The sequence below is a fragment of the Elgaria multicarinata genome, chromosome 2 (genome assembly GCF_023053635.1).
Source record: "Elgaria multicarinata webbii isolate HBS135686 ecotype San Diego chromosome 2, rElgMul1.1.pri, whole genome shotgun sequence".
NCBI lineage: Eukaryota > Metazoa > Chordata > Lepidosauria > Squamata > Anguidae > Elgaria > Elgaria multicarinata.
The window spans coordinates 128,464,359-128,491,618 of NC_086172.1; the positions used below are offsets into that span (position 1 = coordinate 128,464,359).

General features: G+C 39.0%; 1 protein-coding gene across 1 annotated transcript in view; it reads right to left on the reverse strand.

The window, feature by feature from the left end:
- Positions 1 to 892: 892 nt before the first annotated feature.
- The window catches only part of STARD9 (StAR related lipid transfer domain containing 9), a 130,572-nt gene continuing 104,204 nt past the window's right edge, over positions 893 to 27,260 (reverse strand). The window contains exons 23-33 of the mRNA XM_063118448.1: positions 16,275 to 26,579; positions 12,390 to 12,587; positions 11,210 to 11,390; positions 10,341 to 10,487; positions 9,025 to 9,130; positions 7,282 to 7,454; positions 5,934 to 5,998; positions 5,630 to 5,838; positions 3,577 to 3,656; positions 3,047 to 3,205; positions 893 to 1,374 (exon numbers count right to left, since the gene is read on the reverse strand). Of these exons, the coding sequence (XP_062974518.1) occupies positions 1,273 to 1,374; positions 3,047 to 3,205; positions 3,577 to 3,656; positions 5,630 to 5,838; positions 5,934 to 5,998; positions 7,282 to 7,454; positions 9,025 to 9,130; positions 10,341 to 10,487; positions 11,210 to 11,390; positions 12,390 to 12,587; positions 16,275 to 26,579 (11,725 nt within the window). The 3' untranslated portion in view covers positions 893 to 1,272. The remainder of the gene's footprint in view (positions 1,375 to 3,046; positions 3,206 to 3,576; positions 3,657 to 5,629; positions 5,839 to 5,933; positions 5,999 to 7,281; positions 7,455 to 9,024; positions 9,131 to 10,340; positions 10,488 to 11,209; positions 11,391 to 12,389; positions 12,588 to 16,274; positions 26,580 to 27,260) is intronic.

Sequence of the window (27,260 nt, forward strand, 5' to 3'; positions counted from 1 at the left end):
TAATAGGATGTTCTACTACTTGGTTTGCAAGAGTCTAGTTTTAGAGACAACCTGAATCAAATACTCTATATCTTCACATGAATAAAACATGCTTTTTTAGATGCTAGTTTATAGCAATGGTGTGAAAAGGGAACGTTAATGCCACCCCTTCACTGTGATTGGAATCATATGAATGGTATGCAATTCATTTGATAGAATCAGGTTGGATTGTTACAATGAACCAGACATTGAGCAGCAGAACTGCAAAAAACTGCAGTTACACAGTGGAGGGAATGGGTCATATGGAATACCAATACATATGGCGGGGAAGAGTTGGGCCTGGGAGCTTTGATCAGTGCAGAAAGCACTCTTGCTGACACCTAGACCAATTTCAACTTGATAATACCCTTCTCTTACATTTATTTTCATGATCATTTATCCTGCTTCTCTTCCAGTGGAAGAGTTTCGAATCTTAACTGTTGCACTAGATACTCTGATAGAAGCCCCAACCTGGAATTTATAGAACAGTTGTTGCTATGCAGTAAACTAGAGTCCCTGCCCTTGCTTTGTAGCTGTCACTTGATTTACCCAGTTTCAACACTTAGGCTTGAGCTGCAATGCTTCTGTCGTAGAATATTAGGTCTCTACCTGAGTTGTGTTTCTGGCTGGGGAACAAGCAGTGACCACTTCACATCTTGGCAAGAGCTATCACTTCAACAGCTATTATTAAATGCCTAGAATTTAGCATACCCTTGCTTCACCTTGAGAGGGTTGGAACGTTCTCCAACCAGTAAGTTGACTTTGTTCGACTCTTATTTCATCAGGCGCGCTACAAAGGGGTATTACAGTAGATTTGCTTCCATGGTGGAGTGAACCTTTACAAACAAACGAACAAAAACCTAAGGGGTTTTTGCACCAGCAGTTTTGCAATAGTCTGAGAGAAGAAAAATAATTTAGAACTCCAAATGACTTCTGCTAGTCAATGTTGATTGTTTGCCAAAGAATGCTTCTCACTTCGCTACTGTTTCTAGAAGCCCCAATCCAGAAAAGTTACCCCTTCCCAATGGGCTGAACAGGAAAACTCAGTCAAGGGGCAGATGCTTCATTAAGATTTGGCCTCTGATTGCAGTGTCCAAAGCAGATGCTCCTTACTGGTTATGTGTTGTCCGGTGAGTGTTTTTCTAACGACTTCTTGCTTCTAGTTCTGGAGCTGGTCCAAATACAAGTTCTGCCATTGCTAGTATTTACTTTTTGTTACTGATAATAAATTTGTAGATAGTGTACCATATATACCTAAGCAGCCAGAAAATGAGCAAGCCTAGCAATCACCAAAGGTTGTCGTTTGGCGATAGAACTCAGAAGCCTTGCGGGGATGGCTGGAGCACCAAGGTCAACCTGAAGTAATAAAAGAAAGCTTTGTCAATAATGCTTACTAGTGTTGGTCAATTCCAAGTACTTCTCCAGAGTGCATCTGGACATATGGTGAGCCCAGCTCAAGGAGGTTGTTTCATGTCAGGCGGGTGGAACCATCAACAGAAGTGAATGTGAGGGGTTCCTGACATGATTACCAGGAAGCAGTGGTGTACAGATTCCCCTGGATCAGCATCTAATGTCCATTTGTTAGGTGGAAAGCACAAGGCAGTACAAGTGTAGACAGTGTTATAATGGTAAATTTTGAAGGAGTTCATGATTCTGTGTGGGTGCCTGCATGTATGGTGTGTGTGTTGTAAACACACACCCAAAAGTGGCAGTATATAGTACAATGCCCAATTTATTAGTATCAACATGTATCCAATCCTGTGCCCAGTGCTGCTTACTTTGACCACATAGATTCAATTTGCAAAATATATTGAGCTTTAAAAGATCTTCATGCAGCTTTTAATTTGAAGTGCAAACAATTGTGCATTTAAACTGCTAAACTGAAGTAGAAATCCCATTAAAGGAAAAGGCATGATGTTTCCAGATTCCGCTTGATTTTTTCCTTCTTGAATTTCCTCTGTTCCAAACCTGAGAGCCACATTACCACCTCATTTATTTGCCACAGCAAGGAGGTTCTGTCAATTGCACCAATGTCACTGCTCCTGCTCTGAAAAAAAAAAGCCCAGGCCTGCTCTCTTGTATATCCCTCCACCACACCACTGTGTGTAGGCTTCCGCTCCAGCCATCAAAGAGCTGGTTCACACATAACTACTGGGAATGAGAGAATGAGTGCACTGCCTCTGGCATGCTCTTTACTTCTGTTTCCAGTTAACCTATAGTTATCCCTTTGGTATGTTAGCATGACAGCAGAACCCAGTCATGCAGGGGTTAAATAACCCAGAACCCAACAATAAAGCATCCAGCCATTCCTCACCACAGAAGTCACTTGGGCTCCTAATGATGGATCTAGGCGTACCCCCAGACTAAGGTAAGAGCACACTACAAAGACTGTGTACAGTTCTGGTCACTGCATATAAAAAATGAGACTGTAGACCTGGAAAAGGTGTGGTAGAGGGCAACCAAAAATGTTTGGAAATGGGAGCAGTTTCACTAGGGAAAGGTTACAATGTTTGGGATGTTTTAGATTAGAAAACATGCATAAGGGGGTGGGGTAACATGATTATCAGTACCTACTGGTCACGATGGCTCTATGCTAGCTCCAGGATCGGAGGTAGCATGCCTCTGAATACCCATTGCTAGGGAGCAGCAGTGGAGAAAGGGGTATGGGTCTATTGTCCTCATGTGCTGTTTGCAGGGCTTCCCAGAGCCATATGCTTGGCTGTGGGAAATACTGTGGAAACCAGAATGCTGGACTAGAAAGACCGTTGGCCTGATCCAGCAGGGTTCTTACTACTTCCCTACGTGTGCATCCAAACACCAAGAATCTTGTGTAACATTTTGTTTGACTAAGGGATTTTTATAGATGCCATGGTCATAGAATAGTAGAGTTGGAAGGGGCCTACTCTGAGTAGATGCATCATGAGTACAATAGCTTTGTGTCCATCCATTGAGTTTCTATCATGTAATCCACTGGTTTTCCAAGTATGCTTCAGTCTTTTATTATTTCTAGATTTACATGGATGCTTACCTGTATCATGTAGATGACTTTAGTGATGTCTTGCCCATTCTCTGTATCAGGTTCTAATATCCATGCGCTGGGCAAAATCTCCCCTCGTACCATTTCTTTACAAGGACGAGGCATTGACTCTTCATAGACAGATTGAATAGCTAGGATGCACACATTTTCCTACATACAACAAAGCACCAAAAAGTGTTACCAGAGGAAAGTCCAATAGTAACAAGTGCAGAGTTCTCCCTGCCCCCCACCCACCCCCAAGCTGTTTTTCCAGCCTGTATTCTATTCAGCATAGGATTATATAATGCACAGGTCAGCTGCTATTGTTACCGGGAAAGAGAAGTGCTTGCCATGATTAATTTGTCTGATTTGAGCCACTGGAAATAAACAGTTTGTGTCCAAAGTGTAAAATGGGAACCAAAAGGCTCATAATTGCAGTAATACTGTACAAGAAGCACCCAACTTGCATCACTAAATTAGTGTTGTTGTTGTTTTGTGTGCTCTGCTGGCTGCATGGGTATTGAGAACACTGAAATATTTACCTCTTTGGCTTCTACAGAGATGCAGCAGAAGTCTCTTGGTTGCTTTTGGTAACACAAAGAAACATCACTCACCACGTATACTGCAATTAAATCCAAAGAATAGACATCATTATGACCATTTTTGCATTCATTCATACTTTAGTTAAATTGAGCAGAAGGCAGCGCAGCAATCTGAGGGTTGATAGAGACATTTTGAGTCAGATCTACATCTGGGAAACTACAGCTGTAAAGTTGTGGGATGAGTGGCAGCAAAGCTGAAGCAGGCAGGATGGGGTCCTTAGCCCTTTGCACACTCACTGCTTTTCATCTGAAATTCCCTTCCTCCACCTGCTTGTTCCCATAATGCAGCAAACGTGCCAAGAAAACTGAGGGAAGGGCTTTTAGGAGGTGATCTGAGGGAAGGGTTTTAGGAGAAAAAGCAATGGATGGAGGGAAAGATTAAGCACTCCCACGGGCTGCTCAATTCTCGGCAGCAATATCTTCCCACACCTTGGCCCAGAGTTGTTTCATAAACCAATGCATTTTTTAAAATGGAATTATGTACATGCTAAAGTTGGTAACATGAAAGGAGCTTCTCCAAAGGCCCCTGCCAACGTAAGTGAAACAGGTTGTTACCAAGAAGAGGGCCTTTTCTGCTTTGGCACCCTGATTATAGGATGAACTTCTTAGAGAGGTTCACCTGGCATCTACATTGTGCTCTTTCTGGTACCAAGTGAAGACTTTTTTTATTTTCCTAGGCATTTTAGTCTTTTAATTCTATTACTTACTATGCTTAAAGTCTTTGTATTATTGCTATGTTTTGTTCTGGTTTTACTTTTATACTGTAGTTTTACACTTTTAAATTTTATATTGTACTTTATTTTGTATTTTGAGGTTTTAATTGTTGTGAACCACCTAGAGCGCTTCAGCTATTGGACGATATAGAAATGTAACTAAGAAAGAAAGAAAAATGAAAATACAGTTCCTAACACAGAATCAATTATATGAAAGTGGCAGTGAAAACACAACTTACCTGTTCTTTGTGAATGAGCTTTGTCTCTTTTAAAACACATACCCTATTAACAACATGGCCCCTCCCTTGAATCTCCTGTCTAGTTCCATTGATTACTAGATCACAGGACGCCCCAGGCTGTCATGATTTCCTTCACCCACCTACCAAAGGGTCTTGGGTGTGGGGTGCTATTTCATTTGTAGTCAAGTACGTTGAATCATGCACACACTCAGGCAACCCTAATCATATAATCCAAAGGCTCTGTAGGTGGAGGAGTTTTCCTAAAGCAAAAACTAAGTTGAACCATTTGGCAGGTGTGGAACATAGCAGGAAAGAGAGAATGGCCTGTGGAGCCTTGCTGTGTCAAACATTTCACTTCTTCCATTTTGGGCATTTCATGGGGGAAGGAGGGGTGGGAAACAAAAGCACTAGTGAAAGGGGAGGGGGAGATGAAAATTTGGGGTTACTTTCTCCTTGGGGAAGAGGACAGGACCTCCCCTTACCTTTTTAAGTGAGGTCGTGGCTAAAGATCTTCCTATTTTTTATTCTTTTACTTTAAAAACAGGGGCCCCCTACACTTGCAGGAGGCCAGAAAATATTCCCAAAAATAAGGGGCGGGATTTGACACAACACTAGTTTAACATGAACTCTGTATTAGCTTCTAATTCCTCTTTCTTTCCTTTGCAGGTGAACCCTTTGCAAGGATTTTATTTTTAATTTGAAATGCTGCTCATGTAATAATCTAAGCTGGCTTCCAGATGCAAGCTCAGTAGACTTTAAATATGATAATTGTAGGGAAAATGACTCCCCAAACCTTGCAGTTCAAGATGTGGTGTGTGCCAATTTTGGATGAGTAGCTTTTTATTGACATAGGGTCCCTGCTATAATTTAATTTGAGTGTTCCAACAAATCTCCAATGAAGAAATAAGCAATATTAGGAAAGAGTTCAGCTTAATTACAGCTATGAACTATAAAGTATTTATACATTTCTGTCCACCGGTGCCCTCAAGGTGATGTACAATTAAATTTCTATTATGTAGTAAAAACCTAAAATATACTCACCCAGCTCAATATTACTGGTTATTTTCTTATGTATCTGAGCTGAGGTAATCGTTTTGTCATACAGATGTCTCTTACTAGGATCCTTCAGTATACACAATACAGTGGAAAGAGGCCTGTTGATCACTCCTGCTCCCAAGAACCCATGCTTAGTTGCAGATGATGAGAAGGCTTTATAATAAACTAGTACATCCTTCTCCACACATTGGTACCTAATTGAGAAAGACAACAGGAAAGTGGATTTTCATTAAGAATAAAATGAAAGAATCCTTCAATATACCTGAAGGAACATTTGGCAAAAACTTACTTCCAACCAGCTGTTGCCTGACCATTATAAAGGTTCTTCAAGTCATTTGAGCACACTGCCATAACCTTTAAAGCAATTAAAATTCAATGTTATAGTTAGGGAAATTACAAAGCCTTTACATTTAATTCAGCTTTTTGTTTAAATTCAGTGGCTTGATAAGGGAATTCTTAATGTTCTCTTCTGAAAGCCATACAAGTTAAAACTACCACAAGATGTAATGATGACAATCAACTCGCATGGGTTTAAAAGGGGATTAGACAAATTCATGATGGCTAACTATTGCTTCCACTATCAGAGGAAGCATGTCTCTTTATACCAGTTGCTGAGGAACGTGAATGGGAGGGTGCTATTGCATTCATGTCCTGCTTGTAGGCTTCCCATGGCAATTTTGTTGGCCACTGGGAGAAGAGCATGATGGACCAGATTGGCCTTTGGAGTCTGATCCAGCATAGCTGTTCTTATGCTACGTATGCTGGAATTGGGCTGCATTTTTGCTAGTCTTTAAATGACTTGCATAGTAAGGATGTCATCTTCCCACCAGAATGTTACGTGAGCAACAGAAATTGCTGCTCCCCTGAGGTCAGAGCTGATACTTTTTTAGTGTCATAATAAGAATGTTGTCCACCACTCTTTGGATAATAAGTAGGCAGCAGGTCAAAATTGTGTTGGATACAGTTTCAGACATATGTCATATACGTATATGTCAGGAAGAGCAGTTTCAATACTGTTTCTGTACCACAACCTGTCCTGGCAACAGGTTAAAGTTTGAACAAAGCAAAATGCAGCTCTTGTACTGATATATAAACTACTATTATTGTAAACAAAAACATATTCATTTACATTAAAAATTAGTATGAAATATTGTGCTCAGTTGCCTCTCCACATTTTAGATCTCAGTTAATTTGTCAGGAAAAAAGCACAATTATAGAGATAAGAGACATCCATTTTGTTCTCTTACAGAAGTCTTTGAACACCCCTCCCATGAAAACCAGTATGGCACCCTGGGGTTTTCCTGCAGATCTTAAGCAGTGAGCATTGTATTCAACCAGCTTCCTTAGGGCCACTTCACGGTTGACAGTTATTCTTCAGGGATAAAACCTCCAGATGTGCACAGACATGTGGAAATCATTATGGACGTATGCGAGCTACACAGTCAGCAACTTTCAAAAACACACAATCATGACAAGAGAGGCACTTGCGCTTATATAGAGGTTACCACTATGTAGGAAAAAATAGTACATGATGTGAGCTTTATTGAACAGGTAAATGGAAGGTTAAGTAGAAAATGTTTAGGACTTTTTTGCAGCCAACATATACAACAGAATGACCACCATGCTCATTTACTCACCTCTGCGGCAGCATTAGCCAAGACGTGTTTGGACAGATCCTCATATCCTTTCACAGGAGAGGATGAAAAGGTGCTAGGTGAAACAATTAGGCTATGAGAGTACCTATGGCTGGAAGCAAGTGGTGAAAGGTTACTGCTCCTTTCCATACTTGAAGAGGTCATAGGAAAAGTCTCTGAAACAGATGAGACAAATAAGGAGCCTATACCACTCCATGCCTTGAATTCTGGATTTTAATTGGATGAAACATTTGCACATTCATGATGAGCTTTAATTGAATCACATTAATAGTTCACTTATTATCCTGCCACCAACATAGCCTGAGCGAGGTATCAATGTGATTGAAGTTAAAAACAAACAAAACCAAAACAGGTTCAGAATGAAAATACTCCCAGTTCTAATGTTACAATGTATTCTGAGCAGGAGAGTGCCCTTACCCTGAAATTCACCTTCCACTCGTAATTTAAATTGAGACTATTATGACTTCACGCAGGCATTTATCCATTTACCCAGCAGTCATTGCTCACACTATATCAGAAAATAATTACTTTGATCAATAAAGTGTGGATGACTAGAGTTTTCAAAAATTGGAATGTAATGTTTAGAGAAGCACCATGGCTTCAGAGTAATACATGGAGCTAGGAATTTCCAATGTTGAAAATGCTCTCACACATGTGCAGTCCAATCTTGATGGGGAAATGGGTGGGTGGCCAATTGGATCCTACCTGAGCTAAGGAAGTGTTATACAAGAGGTCAGAATTGGGCCAGAATCAAACGTCTGTCACTCCATCGGTTTTTGTGTGTGTTTGTCTCCTGGTTGGTTGGTTGGTGTCTTTCTTTATTTGTTCACTGGCAAGGATGGAAGCCTCACTGCTTGGGAATTTTGTGTTAAATCTTTGCCCATAGTTGTCTAGGCAATATGTAGCCTTATCCTAACTCATACTACATTTCTCAAGCAACATGTGAGTACATATGCATCCTTGAAAGGAATGCATGCACAAAGAATTAAGAGCCAATTAAAATACTGAAAAGAGGTGGAGGAAGGAGCATTCTTCAGAGATGCTCATAATTGTTAACTCAATCGGAACTGAGCTGGGGGTGGGGAAGAGAAATGCCATGTCTTTGGCAGGAAAGTCTACAATTACAAAGATCTATAGCAGTGCATTCTCTAGTCCAGTCCAGACACATACTGAACAAATGTCATCTTACCATCTTTATTTGATACTGATATTATCTTTCATGAATATTTACAATATGTCACCATCAGCTTTTCTGTAATATTTGAAGAAGAGATAAGAGCATTCAAGTATACCACAAATTCAACCAGTTACCTAGGGAGGTTGTGGGCTCTCCCCCCCTAGAGGCATTCAAAAGGCAGCTGGACAACCAACATGCTTTAGGGTGGATTCCTGCATTGAGCTGGGGGTTGGACTCGATGGCCCCTTCCAACACTACTATTCTATGATTCTATGAAATACACATTTCTCATCTAAGTATACAGAAGAGGTGGTCAATGAAAAAATGGGGACCCATATTTTCCTGGAACATGTGAAACAGCCCTTATTTCACTTACAGCATAAGCCACTTATGCTGACCACTGCTTTCTTACTCAAATTGCTAGTGCATGAAATACAGTTTACAATCTATATGAATATTTTGCTTTTCTCCTTTTTTAAAATAGATGACCCATCCTGCACATATTTGATGTGGAACTCAATATATAAACCGATTTATTCAACCCTCACCACTAGTAGAACCCTTTTGCAGTTGCTCAAGAACATAAAGCTGATGATTTCTGACAACTGAGCGACCTCTTCTACCTTCTCTTGAGTCTTCTACGTCTTCAGAAGTCTAGTACATAAAAAAAGGCATGTGTATATCATACTAATGGCTTTTCATTATAAGACAGTCCCTTTCCTTTCCCCTTTGTAACAGAATATTGTATATTCAACTTCCAAAGCAACCACATGTTCTCTTTTCCTATAGGTACCAAATGTCGTAAATATTTATGTCCCAAGTGGACATATACTTGTAATGCATTTGAGACTACAAGGCGCACCAGTCATGCTGTTAGGCTTACTAAGGATGCAATCATAAGGGGATGAGAGCATTCATGTATACTACAAATATAAGTTTCTCATCTAAGTATTACCGAAGAGGTGGTTATCAAATGCAGAGTGGGAGAAGCGGCAGAGCCAATCTTTGCCTCTGCGCTCCTCCCCCTCTGCATTTCAGCAACATGGGCTTTCTCACCCATCTAGTTAAGCATCAGGGATGGGGAAGGAAAGAGGCTAGGGAGATCAGAGTATTCTGCATAAGCTGGCCACACCAGTCCCCTCCCAGCCCATGGAAACGCCTCCTTTACCTTCCCTTCGAGGTAGCTTTTGTGACTTCAGAGAGGCAGCCGGCATGGTTCTCTCTGCACCAGCTGCAACTGGAAGTGGGTGGAGAGCTCAGACTCATGGGTCCGAGCACTGACTCTGATGTCAGATCCCAAAATCTGAACTATCCTATGCCTCCCTGTGGCATTCCTGCCCCTCTCCCAGTGACTATTCTCTTTCTCTAAGGCCTTTCTCACCCCAATTTGGAGCCACCTTCTCCCACATACAGTTCGTTTCACTGTCACTAAGGGCCTTTAAGGTTCAGGCCCAAACCTTACTCAGTCCTCTCTTTACGAGGACACACAGAATTTACTCTATAACCTTGTAACACTCCCTTTATTACCTCTCTCTTACGTAGCCAAGTCAACAAAGCATAGGATTTTATAAATGAAGGAAGCTTTGTTAATTACAATAATAAATTGTTGAATAATAAACAACTCTTAAATGGCTCTATTAATGAAGGTTCTCTCGTACATGATACTCAAAAGTCACTCTCTCAGATAATCCTTGCACAATCACCACAGACCTCTCTCTTCCTCTCAAATCCTAAAATCCTATCACTGATCTAACCCCTCTGTCATTTCAATCTTGAAAAGGTGAGAGTTATTGCTAAGCATCAGATTTTATGTTATAAAAGCATTCCCTTATTATACTTTTCCGACATATAAGAAAGTTTTTACCTGGCCTTCCTGCTTGCCAAGTATACTAGCAGCATAAGTAGCTGTATTACTACTGTTGTATCCTGATGTTGGCCCTGAAGATAGACTGAGGGTGGATTCTGTGCATAAAGAGCTTGTGCTTACAATGGTCTTCAGCTTAGTTTCTTCCTGTAATGAATGATAGAAAATGAGATTATTTTAGAGGATTTATTATCAATAAATATGTGGACATTTATTTTCAATGTTTTGTTTCATTTTAATTTGCATTACCTTCTTTTGTCAGCTTGCAATTTATGTGTAGATGTTGAAGTGAGCAGTTGTATTGTCTCCACTGTTATTGTGGAATTCCTTCTTAAAATGGCCTGCCTAGGAGTTATAGCCTGCATGAAAACCTAATTAACTGACAACCTTATAAGCGATTTAAAGATATGTACAGACTCTACTACCAATTAGAATCCACATGTTTTTCTCCTCTGGAGACATATACATGACTCCAAATACAATGTATGAATCTCTGTGTGCAGAGCATGCAGTGACTCACACCAAATCTCTGCAACATATGGGCCCCAGGGATTTAGCTAATAAATGCCCAATGATGCAGCTCAGCACTTCCTGCCATATCTTAGGGAGCAATTCCAAGAGTAAAAATTGTATGTATGTATGCATTGATTGTAATATTTTGATATCTTACCTTCATTCTATGGAATGTAAGGTGGAATACTTGGGTTTTCCGAAAAGTCTCTCATCCAAGTATTGGCCAGAACCAGATCTGCTTAGTTTCAAGCAAGGTTGCTGTACTATGTGCCTTAAGACCATCTTACCCAGGTCTTAAGAGATTCAGCCCTACATTAATACAACTGACAAACTATCTGCAATAATTTAAAACTTGCCTTCTGTAGTTGAGAGAGTATTTGATCCCGGATTCGCCTCTTTTCTTGCTCAGCCCTTTCCCGAAGCTTGTCTCTGGCTCGTGCAATTTCAGTTTTGGTCTCCTCTCGTGCCCTCTGATAATCTCGAAGCAGCAGCTCAATCTCCGAAGGAGGATGGATCTTCATTTTCGGTTCTTGAACTCTAAAAAAATATGAGCAAGTCATTATGATATTCTGGCTTTTAATAATGGTAATAGAATGAGAACTGCTTTCTGGCACTCACAAAAAAACTAAAATCAGAATACAATCTCCAAAACTAGGCAGGCACAGCTGAGAAGTCTCAATGCATGGATGAGACGATGGTGCAGAGAGGAGAGGTTCAGATTTGTTAGGCACTGGGGAACATTTTGGGACAAGCCAGACAAGAGGGATGGGCTGCACTTAAGCCAAAATGGAACCAGACTGCTGGTGCTAAACATAAAAAAGGTAGCACAACATCTTTTAAACTAAATCCTGGGGGAAAGCTGACAGGAGCTGGGAAGCATCCAGTTCAGGTTAAATCATCTGAAGGAGATGAAGCTGAACATGTTTTTGATTATCCCAGTGTAGAAGGGGAGCAAATAGGGAGCAAATGTAGTGATGGACACAAATTTGGATGGCTTTAAAAGGGAGTTGGATAAATTCCTGGAAGCAAAGGCTATCAATGGCTACTAGCCCTGATGGAAGTGTGCTATCTCCAGTATTCAAGGCAGTAAGGCTGTGTGCACCAGTTGCTGGGGAACACGGATGGGAGGGTGCTGTTGCACCATGTCCTGCTTTTTCATCCCTGGCCGATGGTTGGTTGGCCACTGGGTGAACAGAGTGCTGGACTAGATGGACCCTTGGTCTGATCCAGCATGACACTTCTTATGTTCTTATGTGTGACAGCTTATGTGGACGATGCCTTTTTCATATGCAAAAATCAGTAAAGAATCATGGGGAAAATTCAGTTTGGCCACATCCTACAAAATCAAGCAAGATTTAAAAAAAAAACCATATATTTTTTTAAAAAAATCTCTCTATATCTAAGACCTCCTATCTTGAGACCTGATTATGTTTTGATGGCTGAGAAGGGTGATGAATTGCTTCAAAACAAATCCTAATCTTTTGACTTGTCTAGAACTAAGTCAAAATACTCACAAATATTTCTGGCAATCCCTACCTTGTATGTTGCACCACATCTCGTCTCAGTCGCTGTAGGTATTCCCGGCGTCGGCTGGGAAGGTCTAGATCTCTCTGATTTGAGTCCAGTGTCTGGAAAAGACTCAGATGCTTTTGTGGACTGAGGCTGCGGCTCCTTCTGAAACACTGAAGTCTCTCTTCCCTCTGCTTTCTCAAAATTTCAATTGACTTCCTGTGCCTATTGTGGCGAGCAGGGAAAAGGTTAATACTTCATACAAAAAATAGTGCAATTTAAATTTTTAAGGACTGGAGCTCAAGAGAGATGGAAGAAATCTTATAGACTAGAGATAAAATCTTGCTTTCAGTCATGCAACCTGATCTTAAAAATCTTTATTTGTAAGTTAAGTCACACTGCATCTAACAGGTCTTACTCCCACGTAACTGTGCCTTGGATTGACAGCTTTATCTGCTAAATATTTTTTTATCAATATAAAATAGTCATTGTTACTTCAGTATATTATGGATGCTTTGTCAGAAACTAGCATAATTTAACATCTCCTGCCACTATCTTACTCTGTTTTAGAGAGAAATTTGGTTGCCTACTAGGACTAATGCTAAGTGGCAGTGTTGAATAGGTGTTGGCCTTGTCGAAGACTGAAAGGCTTAGGGTGCAATCCTATGCATGTTTAGACATTATTATTATTATTATTATTATTTATTTATTTATTTATTTATTTATATAGCACCATCAATGTACATGGTGCTGTACAGATTACACAGTAAATAGCAAGACCCTGCCGCATAGGCTTACAATCTAATAAAGTTGTAGTAAACAGTAAGGAGGGAAAGAGAATGCAAACAGGCACAGGGAAGTGAAAACAGGCACCTTGTAGGGTGAGGCTAACAGTATATAAACTCAATATTTAAAAGCTATAGGGAAAAGAAAAGTTTTTAGCTGAGTTTTAAAAGCTGTGATTGAGTTGGTAGTTCTCAAGTGTTCTGGAAGAGCATTCCAGGCGTAAGGGGCAGCAGAAGAAAAAGGACGAAGCCGAGTAAGGGAAGTGGAGGTCCTTGGGCAGGCGAGAAGCATGGCATCAGAGGAGCGGAGAGCACGAGCGGGGCAATAGTGTGAGATGAGAGAGGAGAGATAGGCAGGAGCTAGACTGTGAAAAGCTTTGAAGGTCAACAGGAGAAGTTTATATTGGATTCTGAAGTGAATTGGAAGCCAATGAAGAGATTTCAGAAGTGGAGTGACATGGTCAGAGCGGCGGGCCAAGAAGATGATCTTAGAGGCAGAGTGGTGGACAGAGACCAGAGGACTGATGTGAGACGAGGGAAGGCCAGAGAGAAGAAGGTTGCAGTAGTCCAACCGAGAGATAACCAGTGCGTGAACGAGAGTCATTCCACAGCCAGCATGGCTGGTGGGGGATGATGGGAGTTGTAGGAATTTTTCTGTCTAAACATGCATAGGATTGTGGCCTTAATTACATGGTCTACCACTACTCAAGGAAGCTTTGTTTCTTTGAGGGTGGAACAAGCCATTACATAAGACATAGGGTTATTGCTGAACTTGGCAGCTCTGTGTTAAGTTTTCCTTTACTGCTCTTTTTTAAATTAACTTTTATTAATACATAAAACATTATACAACATAGCATTATACACTACAAGCAATATATATTCAATTATATTAGTCACTCAGCAATACCACCCAGCATAACACCACATATTAACATCTAGAAATGAGTTGAGTAGCAAATAGATTAAATATCTTGTAACACCATATATAATCACCTGAGAATGAGTTAAATATCAAATAGACTAAACAGATTAAATAATACATAAGATCAAATTTTAAACATCTTCCAACACTAATACTTTAACAAGTAGCAAAAAAGGAATATATATTAATTTCTATACCAGGATTATTTTTCTAGTACTCAATAAAAACTTTCCATTCCTCCATAAAAAATTTTTTGGGGTGTGTGTGTCTTATATCTGCCATCTCTCATCCTAACTATGCCACTGATTTTCAATAACTGTGCAATAAACCATTCTTTACATGTAATTGGTTTTGTATTTTTCCAGTTCTTGGCAATAATAATTTTTGCTGCTGTTAACAAAATAGATATAATTGGCTGATGAATTTTTGGGACCTCAGATTGAAAGTTATATCCTGTTATCCTATTAACTTTCCTCTTAACTTATTTCCAACATTTTTGAATTTTTGGACACATCCACCACATATGCACATAATTAGCTGAGTGCACCCCACATTTCCAACATACACAGTTATCCTTTCTCTATATTTTAATTAATCTATGAGGTGTCAGATACAAGCAATAACTCAATTTATAATAATTGTATTTTAAACTGACAGTTTGAGTTCCTCTCATGAAAACTATTCTCCATTCTTCTTCATTAATTCTTGCTATTACTGACTCCGAACAGGTTTAAAGAATTCTCCCTTATTTAAATCTTGATATAACAGTAAAGTATACATTCTTGTCAATAAACGTTTAAAACTTTTTCACTCCACAATTATTCAAATTTAGATAACTCCATTCTTAAAGTATCTGTCCTAGACTGAATATTTATGTAGTTCTTCATTTGCCAGTATTGGAACCACTGGGGCTGATTCAGTTGTATTTTTATTTCTATACATTGTCTTTGTGTTAGAATGTCCCTGCAGGCTGTAATACCGTATTTTACCCATAGTGTTAACTTTACCAGCAACTGAAAATATTTTGTTATATATGAAGGTTAAGGGGAATGTATTTGTAAATATTTTTACAGTGTCCCATACTTGCATTGTGCCCCAAATATAGCTTTTTTTTAAAAGTAAAACTATATCATTATTTTACTAAAAGTTTCCTTTATACACCCATGGCAAATGGAAGAGGGGAACTTTACAACTATTTTGTTCTATCATATAACAAGGATGAGTGTTTACTGTATTCTATCTTATTATTATCTCTTTTAATCTATCACTTGGTAGTAATTTTGCAATATTCAGGCACAATATTCCAACTTGAGATCTTGATCTTTGAAATATTATTAAAGCTGTTCTGGGTTCCTTATTACCCCATATAAAATCTTGTAATTATTATTTTTTTGCCAGAACTAGTTTTTTGTTATTGTTTATCTTAATTGGAACATTGTATAGAATAAACAATAGTGTTTAAGTAATACTGTCATTTTAATCAGGGCAACCAAACCGAACCAAGAAAAGGTCAAGTTATTCCATCTGTTAATGTCCCTTTTTTATTCCCCCATAGTGTGAAATAATTTATTTCCTTCAAATTTGACAAAACAAATAAAGAAATACCCCCAAAATGGATAGGATTACTTGGGCATTTTAACTTATATTGTTGGGCTATTTCTTCTCTTTCCTGTTCTTGAACACTTATTCCCATCAGTTCTGTCTTTAATTTAATTTATATCCAGAAACTTGACTGTACTGATCTGTTATTTGTGATAACAATGATTCTTTAGGATCCTGTAGTGATAACATCACATCATCAGTATATAAACTGATCATTAAGTCCTGATTTCCCACTTTTAATCCTTTAATATTCCTCTACTGCTCTAGAACACCTAGCACAACTTACCTGGGTCCTGATGTCATTATGCTATATGTTCCCCCAATCTTTGCATCATTGAATGCTACTGGGGAAATGCACAGCACCATTATATCAGGACTCAGGGCAAGTTGTATTACCAATTACAGAGCAGGAGAACTTGACATAGGGATGGTGTTGTCAGCAGCAGCTGGGTGTTTTCATAATATCTAGTTCTGCTCTGAAAGTTAAATACATCTAACAGATTTTGTAGTTGCTATTCAACAATAAATTTCTATGGTTGTTTCTTGAAAACCCTTTCTGCTTATAACAAACTCTTCAATAAAAACCAAAGTAAAGTAATTCACCTTTCATAGAGTTGCTGCTTTATGGGCACCAATGTCAAATCCTCGCCTACTCCACTCTGAAGAATCCTCAGCTGGGCATCCGTTTCCCCAATGCCATAAGTTAGCTTTGCTTCAGTGAGTTCTACAGTAAGAGGATGCTGATTCTTATCTAAATGTATGCCAGACATAATTTGGGCACGCTCTCTCTGCAGCCTCTCAATTTCTCTGGCTCTCTTTTCACTGAGCAGGGATCTTTCATCTATTTCAGTTGCTCTTGTGTTAACTGTCTTCCTTTCTGCCTGACTATGGATATCACTAGCACTTCGAGTCAGGCTAGCTAAAGAAGAGTGAGGACCTCCTTTTACACCACACCAATTGCTGAATTTATTGTGCAGGGGCAGGTCACGAAGACTATAGCTTCGAAGTCTGTGAGTCTTTACTAAGGAGGTATTTTCATTTAGTAGAATCTCAGTATTACATTCACTTTCAGTATCAGATCCTGTATCAGCATCAGCATCAGCAGCATCGTTATCTTGCATATCACTCATTTCAGACATTGGAAACGGGCAGAACTTTTGATTTCTCCACGTCTGATGGTATTGTGGAGAAAAAGAATCAAGCACACATTGTGGGGTCTCATCAGATCTTAAAAATGAAGATGTATGTTTTTCATTTAAAGATTTTTGAAAAGCCTTTTTAGTTGGTGAGCATTCAGAATTTCTAATAGGGCTTTCATATTTGATTCCTCCTGAGAAATTTCTTGCCCTCCTTGTAGCTCGTATCTGACGAAATGAACGTTCCATTGGAATAGTGTCTCTGTGATCATCAACTAAATATTCCCCATGGCTAGAAAGTTCCAAAGTGCTGCTTGAATGATAGAGTCTTTTGGTGTGAATTGCAGTATGTGTGTCAATAGTAAATTTGCGCTTTTGTTTTGGAGCACCTATTCCTGAAGGCTCTTTGGTCGTGTTCTTGTCCAAGCAATTTCCATACATTTTGCACATTTCCTTGCTCTCTCTAGATGTGGTAGATTCACTGTCCACCTCAGTTTGTGAAGAACTGTCTACACGTGGCTCCCAAGAAGCTAAGTCATACTGTAGATCTGATCCTTTTCCTCTAAAACTGGTGGCTGAATTTGCAGTACCTTTCTGTTGCCCAACCGATCCTTTGAAAGAACAAGTAGACTTGTCTGGTGTAGGCTGTTGGCTGACTGGACTGGCACTTAGTGTCAAAATTGGGGAAGAGGCTCGGTCAACGAGCAAGCTATTTTTACAGTATAGTTCCCTGGTTTCTGGCATGCTAGTTTTACCAATAGGATTCTTATCTTGAGAGTAGCATGTTGGAAACAGAGAGATGCTAGAGGCAGGACTACTAAATACAGTGGTTAAAGACTCGTGTCTAGACCCAAATGAAGATGATGTAAGAGGAGAAACTTTGGGAGTACCACAAGCCAGATCAGGCAGAACATTTGATGGCATTTTTGGCAGTTCCGATGAAGAACTGGAGTTTTTATTTAAGGTAGGCTGAGGCATATACGAATCTTCTTGAGTATCCGCATCATGGCTTCTGTCAGGCATGCTCTGAGGTATCTGTCCCTTGCTTTCTGACATTTCCTCCTTCGTGAGAGCTACAGTATCTGAATGTACAAGCTTTACAATAACATTTACTTCCTGAGATTTCATCAATCCACTTTCCACATTAGTGCTGATTTGGTTTTCCTTGATCTTACTCTGAGGGTATCCTAAAATATCAGTCTGGATGCCTATGTCTTCTGTTGTCTGAGTACAGCTGTCAGACATGGTGGCTTTTATGCTTTCTTCAATTGCTTTATGGTCACATTGTTCATTATCTTTAACAGTTGATAAAGACAAATTTCCTAGCAATTCGGAAGTGTTGTGAAGCAGCTGCGATAGGTGCACAGAAAGATTCTGCACACTTGACCAAGAGGAAGGTTGTTGGAATGAACTGCTTGGTTCAGGTTTTCTTTCAGCTACATCTGTGTAACTTCTACGGTGCCTCTTCTGTCTTTTATGCCTTGCTGGAGCCTCTGTCTGTGTTTCCCGTTCACAAGTAAGTACCCTCTGTGGTTTATTGGAGGCTATATTTGATTCAGAAGGGTAAAGTAGAACTATTTCATCAACTTGCATGGAAGTATTTCCAGACTGCTGAGAGCATTTCACGCCTGGAAGAACTTTTTCACAACTTGAAATGCAGTTTTCTGGTGTAGTTTCAAGTTCATCATGAGAAACTGTGTTATAATGCTTACCACTTTCATCTGAAGGTATAGATTCAAAGCCTTCTCTTGCAACATCCCATCCTTGAAGATCTTCTGTGCTACTTATTGTACTAGACAACATTCTTGCATTAGCGTAAGAACTTAGGTGAGAATGGAAAGGAGAATTTTGAGAGTTCAAGCCATTATCCACACTAGAACACCTCAAAACTGTCTGATTATCCAAATTTAGTGGAGGTGGGTTACTAGAAACATCACTTGCACTTCCAAAAACATATTGTTTCCATCCAATCTTGCAGCGTTCATCTTGCTGCCATGGGTGAATATAAGGGTTGATATCACTTGAACGAAAATGCATTGCATCTTTATTGTCTTGAACTAGTCCATCTGTTGGCTCTATTTGATATCTTAGTTCTTCACTTTTGCCCATGCTGTATCCATGTACTGAAGTAACATTATTTGAGCACTTCCCTATTTCTGTATCCACAGGACTGTCAGTAGTGTGGGCAACAGCTATTGGATAGTGAACAGGGGAGGGATCTGAAGAGTGACTGCCCTGTGCTCGCTCTCTACAGTTTCTTTTATCACAATGATTAGACCTCTGGGCTTGAATAGATTTCTTTTGAAATCTTGGTTTATATTTAGTTGGTACAACATTGTCTGTCTTTAATTTTGATAAGCTTTCTATTCTGTGCATGTCATCTTCAGTTGGGGATGGAGGCTCAACGCTCATATTTAACTCTTGTAATGACTTAGAGGCAGGATGCACAGAAAGGTCTACCTTAGAAGTTTCTGAAGCACATTCAAAATTACACATTGCAGCAATAGCTGGGGCTGATAAACTATGACACTGTAAACCTGGCCGTTGTCCATCTTCTTTGCTTTTGCTTGCATTCTGTGAAGTAAAACGTATATTTTCATTCAAAGGTATTTCTGGTGCAGGTTCTTCTTGCAAAGTCAAACAGCGGTTTCCTGAAAAATACTTGGAAGACATGCTATCATTTATTACTGAAACATTTAGCTGTTTAGATGTGAAGAATTCTCTCTCATTCTTCATCACCTTACATGCAATTATATGATTACGTGTGTTTGCGGCAGGGATATTTACTATATCAACCCTCCTTTTTAAATGTGGTGTATTTTCATCTCCTTGCAAATCAAGACTTGAATTTAAAGTATGATGCGAAGTTTTTCTGATGTCTTCTAAACCACCTGCTTTATCCCTAGGTTCTTGACAAACAGCTGCTTCATGGAAGAATTTTTCAGCTTTAAATTTATGCATTCCACTGCAATCTAAAATTGTGTTTCTTTGAGAGCTAGTTTCAGTATCAGATTGTGGGAGATCTCTACTTTCTTTTGCAAGAGAAAGAGAAGTTGTTTCTGAAGCAATCAACTGCTGTTCAAGTATCTTAGAATTGTCACACTGACTTTCCTGTATCTGACTGGTGGCAAGTGTTGGGCTGCTTGATGTAGCAGCATGTCTTTCAGTTTCACTATGACTCATGTTGAAGCTAAGAGAGGTTGAAGATGAGCAAGGAATATCTGGAAAAGATGTATCTGGAAAAGCTTGATGACAAAACAATTGACTTTCTTGTACTCGAAATGCAGTTGACAAACAGGGAGTCAAAAAGGCGTCTGGTAGCGAATCAGCATATGGCCTACATACAGAAGATTCAAAGCATTCTGTTGAGCTTGGGGACTCAAGAGCACTTGCATTTTTAAATACAATATGAGTAGAAATATCTTCTTCAGAACATAATGGTGGAAGTATTGATTCCTCACTGCTTCTTTGTTTTAAACTTTGGTGTGTAAGTGAGCTTCCTGCTTGCGTTTTTATTTCTGTCCTGTCTGCATAGTTCTCGGATTGTAAAGACACATTATTTTCTTGGTTACACCGACATTCAGGGAAATAATCTTGATCTTCTTTTTTATTTTGATACGTTTCCACCACTTCTTGAGTATTTTTGGTGCTATCAGCATGATTATTGATTTTGCTATCTTGTTGATGTACAGTGTAATCATCTATAATTGACACAGGAACATCACATATTTCTGAGTCCAAATATTTGCTTTCTCCAAAATAGAGAACACCAGCTTTGTACTTGTCTATAGGGCATTCTAACAAAACATTTGGAAGCTTAGCGGTACTACTGAAGTGACTAGCGGAGTAGTCAGAAATGTAAGAATTCTTATTGTATCCTGCAGCATCGTCTTCATCATAATGAGTATTTTCCCATAGGGCTTGGTCAGAACGCCCTGAAAGATTCACTTCATCCTGAGATGTTGGCACAATGTCATTTGAGTGCCCCACACAGAGATCATGGGATGTTCTGCACACAAGAATATCAGTGGTTTCTGTTTTGGATTCCAATTCTCCAGTAAATCTTTCAGTATTTGTTTTGTATTCCGTCTCAAAGCAACTGATACCTAGGCATTTATTTGTCTGATCAAGTTGCATTAATGAATTCAACTCTTTATGACAGATAATGCTGCTAAAACACTCTTGAGAAGAAAGTGCTGGTAACAATGGTGTTCTTTCTTCTATATTTTCTCTGACTACTGAGGAAGGGAACATATCTTTTCCCTTTGAGTCCAATGAGTCTGATGCAGCACTTTCTTTTTGAAATATGTTTAATGAATTTAAACACCATTCTTTGTCCTCTTTTGTGTTGTATTCTCCATGAGACTCACCCATATCATGACTTGAACTTTCAGAAGAAAGCAACCTTTTGTTATCAGCAGGAGAAAAAGCTAGTGATCTATGGCAATCTGCAATATGTGATTCTGAACGTGTGTCATCCTCAGTAGGACTCTGCTCAGATGCAGTATAATTAGAATTTTTATTGAATATTAAGTCCTCCTTCACCTCACTGTCTTGCTGCAGCTGATTAGGAGGAAATGTGATATATTTATTTTTCATGACAACTCCAGAAAGTGAATTGTTTATTTCCCCTTTGTTAGCGGTACACAGTATTCCATCCTGCAAGTCACTGTCCACTTGTGTTTCATAGTACTGGAGAAGTACTTCACTGCCAGTACTATAACTTAATGACATTGCAGGATTGCTAGTAGGGTCACCCTTCTTATTTTCTCCATTTGGATTTATTCCAGGTGACAAAGCACTATGCGTATTCTGAAGAGGAAAGCTTTTAAAAGCCATGGAGGTTAATTCATAGTCTTGCTTTGCACTTTCTAGTGGATTTGTTTGGCTAACAGATACTGAGTCATCCATAATATCATTACTCCTTGAAAAAATGTGAGATAGCCATTCCTTTTCTTTTGATACTTCACTTAATGGAGTGCCACTGTTAGAATACCAGTAACTACATTTATTCTCTGGTAGAACTTCAGCCTGATTTTGTAAAACAGCCAGTTCTGGACTTTCATTATTTTCTTCCAATTTCCCCCCTTCCTTTTCTGTTTTAAAAGTATACCTGCTTTGTGTACTGATATTTTGGGCCACTACCTCTGTTTTAGCCAATTGTACTGAGGTGCTCAAATGTACTGCCTCTTTTTCCTTAGGTATGCAATGAACTGGCATACCTTTATGACCATCAGGTCTGTTTCCAACAAACTTTATGTTATCTTGTTCTGAACTACTGTTATGAGAATAATTTGTAGAAGGATATTTGGATGCACTAATATTTTTAACATTGGTGACTTTTTTTAAGCCCTCACTAGTTCCACACTGCCTAGTTATAGGTCTTCCATCATCCAAATCATCATCATTACTATTGTCTTTCAGTGGTTCATTCACAACACCCATGTGACTCCCAAAAATTGTTGATCTTTTTTCTTCATGTGTTTCATTGGTATCAAAACATGCTTCTGCTAATGGATGTACATCCTTTTGCTCTTCCAGTTTAGAAGCAGTGAAGTATGTTTTTGGTACTTCAGCATCATCAAGAGCTGTTCTATGATTGTTGCTGTCACAATTCATAAAACCATGAGCTGAGTTCTCTTTTAGCAATACAACATTTTCATCACTGTGTAGCCCAGTTAAACTTGAATCCAGTAATCCTCCATTTTCTGTTGTATCACTTTGTTCTTTGCCTACTCCTAGAGAACAAAGTATGTCCCCAACAACGTTATTTCCTTGAACAGTCTTAGGGTACATTATTAAAGTTTCATTGTTAGTAGAATCTTTTTTATCTTCTTCACTGTAGTTTAAAATGTTCCCTTGCCTATACTCGGTGGTTATTGAAATCATTGTGGATTCAGAGTTGAAGATACTTTCTATACTTCTGTCAGCTTGAACAGGTTCCTCACACACGTCAGTGAAATCTACTGTAAGTTGTGTTAAAATAGTTGAGCTTGCTTCTATGTCTGTGGGACAATCACTTTCTTTTGCATTTCCTTGGATTTTATTGTGATTAACATTGGTTGTAAGAATATTGCTATCAGCCCCCATTGTTTTTGATGCACATGGTTCTTTGTTACCATCAATCAACTGAGCCTTCTCTTTATCTATTTCTTCATGTATTACTGTTGTAGACAGCTTTTTGTAACATTTCTCATTATCTTGCCTAGCTTTGTGAATGAAACTATAGCTTTCAGAGTTCCTCTTGCTTTCTGCAGTTTCACTCTGGGATTCAACTCTAAGGTAATTCTGCAAACTTATACTCTGACTATATTTCATTTCTGAAATGTCACTTTCCAACTTATCGACACTATTTATCAATTTAGTGAGTTCTTCAGAGTTTATTGTCTTACTGTTATGCTCACTCTTATTTTCTTCAGAAATAGTTAGGGCTCCAGTAACAACTCTCTCTTTTAGATATTCAGATACTTTTTTCATTTTCAGATTCTGTTCTTCGGATGTTGTGACTGATACAACGCCATCACTTTTGAACAATTTTCCAGAGTACTTTTCAATGTAATTTCTGGCTTGATCAGAATGCAATTCCATTCCTGAGAAATCATTTTCATTGAAGAACATGTGCAAAATTGGAGCTTCTTTCTCCTCTCTTGATGCAGGTATGTGCTGAGCTTTGGTTTTGCCAGAGTGAACAGTGGAGTCGAATGTAAGAGAATGATCAACCTCCTTATGGGCTGTATGTTTCTGATCAGTGTTGCTGACAGAGCCAGAATGATTTAAATGATTTCCCATATAGTAAGATCTGGTTGCACCAGAATCTATTAGAAGTTCAGTTTTTTCCTCATTTAAGTCCATATTAGAATAAACTGATTTGTCAGTCACCAAATCCATACAAGTGGGTGAAGGCGTTTCCTGGCTGGAAAAAGCAACCATGTTATAATTTCTCCCTTCACTGCTCTTCCCCACCATGTTGTCAGCATCAAAAGTTAACAAAACCTTTTGGCTCAAGCTATTTCCAGAATAGTCCTGTTTTAAACTTGAATGGGAATCTTTCATTAACGCATTAGTTTTAAATTCAAAATTATTTTCTGAACTCCATTCTTCATCTTGATCTTCTTCCACCTCTCTAAATGAAGGAACCTCTAAAGCAGACTCTGTTAAGACATCTCTGTTTTCTTGCATACTGACCCTCTCACTTTCAGAGGTCTGTACTGGTAAAGCAAATTGATCGCTGTGGTGAAACGACATTGTCTTGGCTTGATGCAATTCATTTTTTATACCAATTTCCTCTGCAGAGACCTGTTGGTACCTTGTTTTCTGCATCAGGTCGAAGTTATTTTTATCATAACTTAGTAAATACATCTTATCAGCAGAGTATTCCTCTTCCCCAACATTAGTAACAGAATTTGCACACTTGCTTAATGTGTCACAAAGATAGAAACTTTCATCACTAAATAAAGTTGTTCCCTCTTTTGAAAATAAATGCTCTTGGCCTTGGTATTTTTCTTCTGTTGTACACATCGAAGTCAAATCAGGAGATTCATTCGGTAATGTACAGATGGGTTTATCTATAGGGTTTAACTCAACTGCTTTTGAGTCCCTTAAGCTGCTATCAGAGTCATAGTCGATGTCTTCTTTTTCAATAGTTCTAAAAAGGCATTCTTCAAAATTAGTATTTACATAAATTGCTGCTTTCTGTAAAGTACTTGGTACAGAACTTAATGAATTATTTTTTAAATCTAGATCCTTGGAAATCTCAGGATAAATTGAAGAAGTAGAAAAACATTGTTTCTCTGGCGCTTGAGATATGCTATCTGTCCCTGAAGCTTCTTTCAAACATCCAGATGTTTGCCTCCATTCATCAGTGGATCCTCCTTCAGACAAGTTATCAGGCTGTGGGCAATTAGACTTATGTGGAGAGGCAACCTCACAGTAACCATGTTTTGTAGGAAATGTAGAAAGAGGAAATGGTGATGTGGGTCCTGGAGCTTCAGTCTCAGATTGTTTCCTTGTTTCTGGTAAAGGTACTGATGGTGCTGCAGAGGAAAGTAGCATTTCAATTTTGTTTGGCTCATGAGAAATCCGATGAGGTGTTTTGTAACAGGAGACAAATGATAATTCAGCAGCTGACTGCCTTAGGTCATCTTTCTTCAACCAGCAATTTGACTTGTTAACAGGGTGCAGCTGAGCAACCCGAAACTCTGAGTGATCTTGGGAAGAAGGCATTGCTATTATGGGGCTGCTCTTACCATTTTTCAAGTCATAGGACAACCAAGCATCTGATGAAATTGGAAGATTTTCACCTGCAGTGTGTGATCTTTGATCTATAGAGCCTTGTTGCCCTGAAAAGCTAAATTCTATATCTTTTACTGATTGATCACAAATGGCACTAGAACTAGACTGTATACTGGCATCCAGATAAAAAGAACTAGTGTTCAGATTCACGTCATCACATCTTACAGTTTTATTACAAATCTCTGGATTATGTTGCTTGTTGCTCTTTATAGATTCCGACCTTAGATTTTGCAATTTCCAAAAAACCTCTGCAGGCACTTCATCAAATGTCTCTAGTTTGGATTCCTCTGCAAGATCTTCTCCTGACACTTCATCAGCATCACCTAGACTATCAAGAGAAAAGCTTCTCTCATTCATAGCCAGATTACTGCTTGATACAGATGTGTTTGCTAACAATGAGAGGGGCTGATAGTTATGGTCTTCGCAAAATGCAACAGGTTCTTGATGTGCCTCAGGAAAATGTTTTATATCTTTGCATTCAGTTTTGTATACCTTTTCCTTAAGAGAATCTTGGGACATCTGGCTGTCATCACTTTCAGAACCTTCCAGGTCAGCAGTGTCTAGTCCAGCTGACTCCTCATGATTCAGTTGCTCTGTCAGTTGCTCTGTCAGGACTTTTGGATTAGCACATGAAAGAGAATCCACAGAGTAAGTACTATCTGTATCAGAAAACTCAATGTCTTCATCTTCTTGCCAGCTCCTCAGTGGATCAGGGGCTACTTTTGAGATTCCAACACTCAACACCTCAGCACTGTGCCATCTTTTGTCACCATGACAGAGTGGTGTGTGGCTACTTAAATTGTTAAGGCTCCTTGCTGAAGTTGCTCCCTTCAGGAGTTCATGTTGTTCCGTTGTTGGTTTGCCCTTTGGATCTCTTTTCACATTCTTTGCTGATTGGCTTACATGTTGTATTGAAGGTTTACCACATACTGATGGATTTTTCAGTTCCTTACTAGGATTTCCTGGAAGTGAACTTTGGTGCTTTTTTCTTTTATCTGTTCTAATCTTTCTAACAGCTTCCTGGGCTTCATTCTTTTCTAAGTGCTTCCCTGTGAACTGATTTGAGTCTCCTTGTAGTTTTGCTTTATCCACTTGCTTTGTTTTTTCAGGTTCACACTTTCTCTTACAACGGTCAGGAGAAGAAGCCTTAGCGATCTGGGCTTTAGATCTGGGTTGCCTTGGTCTGTTATCTGATTTCTCCATCTTTAGGTTATCTTTACAGATATGAGAAACGACTTCTGTATTATTTCCCACTATTCTTTTATTTCCCAAATATAATGACTTCTGAATTTTTATTAACTGTCTCTGAGTTGGGAAGGAGCCATCTTTCTCATCATGACTGTTTTCTCTTCTTGCAAGTTCTTTAACTGCTCTGGGAAGATATTCTATACACAATGATTTTCTTGGTGGATTGACTTTAGAGCATTCATAGCTGTGTGCTGAGGTAGATAATTGAGAGGGATCCCTCTTCAGGAAAAAACTGTAAAAACAAAACCAGACACATAAAACAAAATTAGTCTCCCATATGTTGTTTCAAAAATATTATTTTTGAAGGCAAATAAAACATTGCTTTGAAAATAATGTTTACCGCAATGGAAACGCTACCATTAACATTCACTTAGTAGTCAAGAGGCTGCTCTGTGGGTGGACTGACAGGAACAAGGGACCAGAGTCAATGCTAACACCTTACACTACACTATACTCCTGGCCTGAAAGAATATGCATGTAAGTGTGCCAAGTCAACAGAATGGTGCAGCTCTTTTTCGTACTCCAACCAATCCCAGAATGGATTTAATACCTTGCTGGATGGGTGGGTCCATCCTAGTCTGGAACCAATAAGATCCATCATTCCCTGCTGGGGTGAAGTGGCTGACCAACCAATCTTAACATGGCAAGGGTTAATTTTAGTTATGTGACGAAAATTTCTCCCATGAAAATTTTGACCATTCTCATTCAATCTGATAGAAAAGAAATTGCTTTCAAAAAGAAATTCAAAGGAGAAGAATTTTTGGAGAATTTTTTATGGGTTTGGTTCAGGGTTCTTGTGCTTATGAGATGACTGAGAAGTGTGCATGGTTGTCCTGTCTTTCATTGTATAATCATCTCTCTGATAGCCTGTAGCTTCCTTGGCTTCCAACACTTCCTGCCCAGGGGAAGACAT